Source organism: Fulmarus glacialis, unplaced genomic scaffold (genome assembly GCF_000690835.1).
Source record: "Fulmarus glacialis isolate BGI_N327 unplaced genomic scaffold, ASM69083v1 scaffold14208, whole genome shotgun sequence".
In the NCBI taxonomy this organism is placed as follows: Eukaryota; Metazoa; Chordata; class Aves; order Procellariiformes; family Procellariidae; genus Fulmarus; species Fulmarus glacialis.
Window position 1 is genome coordinate 49,635 of NW_009231548.1, and position 8,024 is coordinate 57,658.

At 38.3% G+C, this 8,024-nt stretch overlaps 1 protein-coding gene across 2 annotated transcripts in view; it reads left to right on the forward strand.

Moving 5' to 3' along the window:
- The window catches only part of STRBP (spermatid perinuclear RNA binding protein), a 33,448-nt gene extending 26,165 nt beyond the window's left edge, over positions 1 to 7,283 (forward strand). The window contains exons 14-17 of one of the 2 annotated variants that reach the window (XM_009584627.1): positions 110 to 250; positions 1,897 to 2,020; positions 4,133 to 4,177; positions 6,742 to 7,187. In XM_009584627.1, the coding sequence (XP_009582922.1) occupies positions 110 to 250; positions 1,897 to 2,020; positions 4,133 to 4,177; positions 6,742 to 6,818 (387 nt within the window). In that variant the 3' untranslated portion in view covers positions 6,819 to 7,187. Of the gene's footprint in view, positions 1 to 109; positions 251 to 1,896; positions 2,021 to 4,132; positions 4,178 to 6,741 lie in introns of both variants that reach the window. The other variant, XM_009584626.1, reaches the window with a different exon arrangement.
- The last annotated feature ends 741 nt before the right edge of the window (positions 7,284 to 8,024 follow it).

Below are 8,024 nucleotides of genomic sequence, written 5' to 3' on the forward strand. Positions count from 1 at the left end.
TTTTTTTTTCCTACTGAAGTTCTTTATGGAGGGCACATCATGACGAGTGGGTGCAGCATGGTATTACGAAGGATAAATACTAGGCATAAACTCATGTCTCAATTTTCAGGTAGAAGTAGATGGGCAGAAGTTCAGAGGTGCAGGCCCAAATAAGAAAGTAGCAAAAGCAAGCGCTGCATTAGCAGCGCTTGAAAAACTGTTTTCTGGGCCTAATGCAGCAAACAACAAGAAAAAGAAGATTCTTCCTCAGGTAAGAATTGTTATTTGCTTTTTGGACCGCTCTGTTATCACAGCGCTGGGTTGTTTTATGATACAGGAACTTCTGCAGGAAGCAAGTGATTTCAGTCTCTTGTTTTATGCACACATGCGAGGTTTCTATTTTTATTCTTCTATAATAATTATTGTATTATAACAATATAATCTGATAGTTGGGACCATATTGTGGGAAATATAGTAGAAAAGGAGGCACAGAGAAAGAGGTGCCGATTAGCTGGAGGAGATACAGTAAAGTCAGTGGTTCAACCAGTGACAATGTGGAAGTCTCTTGTGTTTCAGGCCAGAGCCATAGTGTGCTTCTTCATCATGTAAGATGCGTAGACTTAGGAGATAAGTCATTTATAGCCAGGTAAAGGCATTAACTCTAGATTCTGGAGTAAGCTGAGATCTTTGCTCCTTTTTTGCATCTTTTCAGCTTTTCAGATGAGCCATTTTGTTTGGTGAGGAAGACTTGTATAATAAAAAGCTCGGTCTTGTCCATTAGGTTTAACAGCCACAATGATCTCTCAAATCTATTAAGATTAAGGTTGAACAGAGCAGAAACTAAACAACTAAGAACAGTGTTCTTCCTCCAGAGGACTACAGTCTGAACTAAGTCCTGAGGATTATAATTTGTGTCTCTCCTGTGCAAATACGTTAGAATTAGGATTTTCTTGTCATTTCACGCTGGAGCAGAATGTATCATAAAATACACTTACAAAAGATAACAGTCAACTCCTATTTTTGTCTTCTCCATTTCACTAAGACCTTTGGTTACGAGTATTTCAGTTTCCATTACTGTGTTGAAAGTCTAGTAAATGAGAAAAACACTACCTCACAGGATAATGTTCCACATGCAGCTAAGAGATGAAAATGACCTCTGATTCATTCACTTCCTAAATTCTGATTTTTCTTTTTTGTTGTTCATATGCTCTTTTTTCAGTAGGTCAATGACGGCAATAACTGCCAAACTTGTCCTTGAAATACCTGGATTTGCATTATTTTATTGTTTTCAGAGGGTAGTCGGGGCATCTGTGCTCTGCTGCACGGAGCAACACCAGCTTCTGTAACTCCTTGCTGTTCTTTCGCTTGTAGGTGGTGACAATGGGAAAAGGTGGCATTCTGGTAAAGTTAGGTTAAAGCAGTCCAGTGTTGTCATGAGGTGGTAATTGTCTTTGGGGTGAAATCCTGGCCCTGCTGAAGTTATGTGGGTTCAGAATGGTAGGAGCGAAGCAAAGACAATGTTGTAGATCGAGGAGAGGTGGGAAAGACAGCAGCGAGGCACAGCAGAGAAAGGGTCAGAAGCCACCAGTGTTCATTCATGCCCATGCGACCAAAACTGAGGTAAAAAACGCAGTCTGACCACGCCGACTGCCAGGTCTGAGTGAAGTGAACGTGCTCCTGGACTCGGTGTGTGCTGCTGTGTGCTGCAGTCAGTGACCCGGCAAGGGACTCGCTTGGTTTCTGTCAGTCAGATTTTTTAGGACAGTACTTCTCCAGTCTGTATTCTGCCTTTAACAGACTGGCGCATCAAGCATGTTTAAAGAGATTTTTAAAAGGCGGTGATTTAATGCAGATGGCCTTGTATTTCCAGCAATGCTTTCACTTTCTGAATTGCTATTTTTTTATTACTCTGGGCAGACTAAAGGGGTTGTCAATACAGCTGTTTCTGCAGCAGTCCAGGCTGTCCGAGGCAGAGGACGAGGTGCTTTAACACGAGGGGCGTTTGTTGGGGCAGCTGCTGCTACTGGATACATAACACCAGGTAAGGCATGACACTAATAGCTCATAGTTTAATTTCTGTCTGCTGGGATGGTTTTTTCCATGTGTGTCAGTCACCTATGCAAGTGATTTCTTAAGATTTAATCATCTGAGATGATGCAGAAGGGAGAATTCATGGGCCTTTAATAAATCAAAGAGCTGAAAAACTGGCAGTACCTGTCCTTTATGAGTGTACAGCTTGAAGCTCGGCATGCACAGAGCACACAGTTATGGGCATAATGGCTCTCCTGGCTTTATTATTTTATTGTATGTTGTCTTCATAGTTCACTGCCATGGCACAATTCCCAAAACTCTCTTCGTAGCTAAGAACCTCCTGGATCATGTGCCCTTCAGCATTAGGAGTGGCTTTCCCAAAAAACCCTTGTGGAGATTATGTTGGCAGGCTCGGGAGTCACTGTGCTCCCAGAAACTTTCTGCACAAATTGCACATGTGAGCACAGCATCTATTAGTGGTGGCCAAAAAACCAAAAATAAAAGAATTTCTGTTCATACTCTGGCTGATGTTAATTCATCATTGAATGATGAATTGTTCTGATTAGCAGAAACATCTTTAGAAATCCAAGGGCCTCCTGGTTCACATTTATCCTTGGTGCTTACCATACAGAGCAGGTGAGTTACTAGTCAGGATATCTCATTGCTGATTCCTTAGGGCAGATTTGCAATCAGAAGCAAAACTGTTCCAGCTTGAAGAGCTGAAGTGCTCAGCTGCTACTGGCTGGAACAAAATAGTGTAGGGTTTTTTGTTGTGTTGTTTTGTTTTTAAAATGACAGGCACATTTAACGAAATGTTCACTTTCTCCTTCCCCTTACTTTTCGAAGTGCATTGTTCTTTGTGACTCTCTACAACATGTCTGAGGCTTGCAGGTGACATGTGAAGGGAACCTAGACATTGTTTTTACTTGGAATTAGAACCACAAATTTGTAAGAATGAGATGCTGTGGATTCCTTAGTCAAAGCAAATCCAATAGCTTCCAAAAATTAAAATTTATATTCCTCATGTTCAGGTTTTCAGATAACAGCATGAGCTCTAATTATACCCTTCAGCCATTCACACATGCTAATAGCATAGCCCTGGTGTTTGGTAGAGTTGCTTCCTGGCACAATCGACAGCATGTCGTCTTCATTGTTCCTGTATGTTCATGTAATTATAAATACTAAAAACCAGTAATTCATTTTTAATGGCTGTTAACATTGTTTTTGGAACTGTCTTTCTGCCTGAGGAGTCATTTATGAGACACTTCAACCTGCCAGGGGCATGCTTCTTGCCAGCATGGAATTACTCCAGAAATAAGTTTAATTTCCCAGTCGCTGTAGTTGTTAAGCTTTTACTGGCCTTGGCCTTCACAGATTATTTCTCTTCATCCCCTATTCTTCTGAGAAATCGCTTGCTTTTTGTGATGGACACAAGCGATCCCACCAGAAAAAAAAAACTGTAAAGACTTCATGAACTACTGAGATGTAGTAACCAGGACTGATGTTACCACTGTTGCTTTTTGTCTCACTCCAGAGTCATGCTTAGCTCTTGGGGGAGAAAAAAGATACTGTTCTCTGTTTGCCTCTAGGTGTTCAGACGTCCTTTGTGAAACTTTCTTTTGTCTGTTAGAAATGGCAGAGAAAGCAGAATTCACAGGAGCTTTACTGATAGTGATGTGGTATCTGCCACAGGCATCTGGCATTCCCTTCTTTATAATGGAAGCTGAGGAAAATGACTGTTCTCTGCATTGGACTGTATTTTTATTTTAGGAAGAACATAAGCAAATACGGGATGTCTGACTGGATCATGCCAACTCCATGCTCTGACAGTACAGACTTGAGGGCTTCAGCTGAAAGAAAATGCTAAGGAAATGAAATATGGAATTTAACTCTTTGATGCTGAGGCCTAAAAAAGTCATTGGGTAGTTTGTTCTTCAAGCCGCCATGTAGAAGGATTTTAGTGTTTTCAGCAAGATATATACATATTCGTGTGAGTTTGGTTTTTCTGTGGTCCTGCTTCATGTACCAGAAAGGGTCCCTCCCTGTGTGTTGGTGTGCAAACACTGATTGTCTTCACATACTGTAGAAAATGAAACACATCCCTTATCTGTTTATATTGCAGGCTATGGAGCACCATATGGATATAGTACAGCTGCGCCAGCTTACGGTATGTATAGCCCAATAATTAACAAACTAGAAATGATACAGAAACTGTTGTGGCAGTCCAAATGTGGCAGTCCAAGGAGAAATTCAAAGAGATTAAAGCTCTTAAACCATGACAACAACAACACTTTTATGCCATAACCTTGTGGTTCTTTTTTGGTTGGAGTAGCTTTTTTGCCTATGCTTTGCCTGATTTGTGGAAGGACTGCTTGTTCTAATTGCCTGTTCCCTTTCATACTGAAACTGAATTGAAGTAGTTCTACTTTTTACAGCCAATCTGTGCTCCATTCAAAGACTACCGAAGGGCCTATTTCAGCATCTCTGACCCATGTTTATCTAAATGGCATTGCAGTAACATTGGCGAAATGTTTGTCCCCAAGTCTAAGTGGCTCGTGGACAAAGCTCCCTTAATGCTGTCAACTCCGTGAAGTCTATGTGCATATACACCCACCCGCCCCCACCCCCCCGCAGCCTAAACCACTGCTGCCTGGGACAAGCAGAATGTTTTTTCTGTAGCTTACGCCGTTAGCAATCGGATTGCAAGGAGGCTAGGACATGGTAATTTGCCACAATGCTTTTTATTAAGAAACATAGCGATCTTAGGCTGGCAAAGCACTGGTTTCCTGAAGATTGTAAAATAAACTAATAATCGGAGATCTATGATGGAAGGGTTTTTCTTAACTCAGCTTCTCCCTACCCACTGGCTTTTTTTATGCTAGACTAACAATGCATACCTCTAACCGGCCCTTTTGGTTACTTTGAATGAGGTTTATGTGGCAATGGGAGCAAAGCAGTTTGGAGTCAGTGATGCATCCTGGCACACAAAAAGTGAGCCCACCGGAACCAGTCCCACTGTCCTCTCCTGTCGCAGGACTGGGTGACAGCCTGCTGCTCAAATGACAAGTTGAGTACGTTTCAAGGCCTGCAGTTTTTCGAATGGGAAACTAAGCCTGCAATTTGCTATTAATTTTCTAGCTTTTGTAGCATTTGCAATACTGGTTCCTCTCAAATTTGTATAGCTTGGGCAATTCCAACTCCCCTGATAGCATTATAAAAGTTAAAAATATTTTGAAACGTTGATTTCATTGCTTTCTTTTAGAGGTATGAGCTATAAACAGTGGAGGAATGCTGCTGCTTTATTGAAAATGTTCACTTTGCTTGACTGAGACCAGCTGGTCCTATTCCGTAGTCCTACAGTGGAGAGGGAGGGAGAAAGGGCCCATGGGCTGCACTTACACTGTGGAATTCTCCCTTCAAAATTAAAGCAAACCTCTCTAGTTGTAGAACTCCTGCCCTATTGACTGGCCAAGTGCTTTGACAGAACGGCAGCTGACAGCAGTGCTGTCCGTCGAGTGTGCTCTGTGCGTTGTCTTCTGTGTTGTATTACACAAGGAACAGCTACATGTTTTCCCAAGGAAAAATGAAAAGAAATTTAGTTTAGGGCTTACTTCATGATAATGGATTTCTAAAAAATCCCTTTTGTTCTTTCCAAGCAATAGTCAGGGACTATAACTAAGATGAGTGGTATCTGCATATATGTATTTTTACAAGCAGGGACACATAGTGACGTAAGAGGAATCCTTTCCCTGCTGAAGAAAAGAATACAATTGCTACCAACTCTCCTTGCAGCTTTTCTTGCCTTTTTCACTCATTCCTTCTGTTTCGTGTTTTTTCTCACGATGCCTATTTTGGGAGCTGGATTTTAATCACTTAGCTGTGTATATGTGAGGTATCACTGACTTCAAAGCATTGTGGAATTGAATGCCCCCATTTTTCACATAAAGAGTTTCTGTTTTTAATGTCTTATGATTGTGATGCAAAGTACTGGGATAATGCTTTTTGGCTGTAAGGTAAACATGTCTCTTTGCCTTTGTAAGCTGTTGCATGTTGGGAAACTTCACTTTGATCATCTGGTGCTCTGGAATACCTGCTGTTGCTGCTTTGTGATTTCTAAATGGATACATAGGTTAAATACTATAAATAGGAAAGATTAAAAAAACAAACAAACATTTAATTGTGCAGAAGTTTGCGAGGCCACAAGAACTCTATAATAATCACGAAATCAGGCAGATATTAATCTTTCCAGATTTGCCACTTCAATACAGGAGAGGAAATGCAGAATTTACTGTAGGTGCTTGACTTTTGGCTGACCTACCTGGATGCTTATCAAAACTGCTCTTTTATGCACAGCAGTGCCTGTCTAGAATATCTGCAATTGTAACTGGCCTGTGAAATTAACTCCAAACATAGAATGAGATAGTAGAGATTAATTATCATAAAGATTATGAAGTAGAGCTTCAAGTCTAAATACACACTCTGCTTTTGAGAATATTGCTTACTTTTAATTTTACCAAACACAGGACAAAAACAAAAGCAAACTTTAAGCTAACCATCTGTTTGAAATAGTGCAGTGTGTTGAAGTGTTACTGTTTATGGGACTCTGCACCCTAAAATCACATTGACTGACTGATCTGGAAAAGGTTAATGAGAACACTACTGTAAGCTCTTATTTGACTTTCTTGGATCACTGAACTTATTTGGAGTCCTCTCCCTTTCTTCTCTCTGTAGGTTTACCCAAGAGAATGGTTCTGTTACCAGTTATGAAATTCCCAACTTATCCTGTTCCCCACTACTCATTCTTTTAGCAAATGGCAGAAGCTAATTCCTATTGATTGAACAACACAGTACAGTACAGAATGTTAGAAGAAAAAAAGCCTTTTTATCCTGTTTTCTTTGAACACATACTTGAGCAAAGTCATTTGTAAAGAGACATCTTTTTCCTACTTTTTGATTTTAACAAAATGCAAATTTAGTTCTCTAAAACTTGAAAAAAATGTTCTGTGAAATGTTACCTCATTTTCAAATAACTTATACCAGCCTTCTGTTATAGGGAAGAACTAGAAGCTTAAATCTTACGTTTTAAATGAAGTATCCGATTATGTAAAATTAAATTTGTGAAGGATGTATAGAATATAAAACACTGATCACAAATAAACTGTTTTGTTGTAACACAAGAGTACTGCCTGTTTCCTAATGCAGTCACACAGATTCAGTTAATGACCTATACTTGTTGTAGGGTTATTAAATGCAGGGCATAGTTCTTTAAAAAATAAAAAATTAAAAATTAAAAAAAAAACAAAACAACAAACTTACACAATAGAGTTAACATTTAACTTTGTAAATATTATGGTGTGTAATAAACTTAGTAAAATATGGGTTAAAATACTGTTTTATCTTATTTTTTATAGTTAAGCATCAGTACCTGAGTTTCCTTATAATCTTTAAGATCAGCATACTGTAACTGTGATTTTAGACACAGTCTTAATTATCCAAGAAGGCTTTTCACTTGTGCACAAAATACTGAAAAACAAACGAAACAAAGGGAATTAATCTTAGGCTGTCTCTCTCTATTAGGTTGCATTCTGTGAAATAAGTATTAAACAAAGGAAGTTCCCACAGAAGGACTCTTGTTACGTAATTACAGGGATACACTGTTAAGTCCGTATTGCCCAGAGAAAGGACGACAATAATGTTACAATCGGGTTCTTTAGAGCTCAAAAGCTGCTTGTTTTCCTTTCTTTTCTGTTTTTACAAAAGGCAAAAAAAAAAAAAAAAAAAAAAAAAAAAAAAAAAAAAAAAAAAAAAAAAAAAAAAAAAAAAAAAAAAAAAAAAAAAAAAAAAAAAAAAAAAAAAAAAAAAAAAAAAAAAAAAAAAAAAAAAAAAAAAAAAAAAAAAAAAAAAAAAAAAAAAAAAAAAAAAAAAAAAAAAAAAAAAAAAAAAAAAAAAAAAAAAAAAAAAAAAAAAAAAAAAAAAAAAAAAAAAAAAAAAAAAAAAAAAAAAAAAAAAAAAAA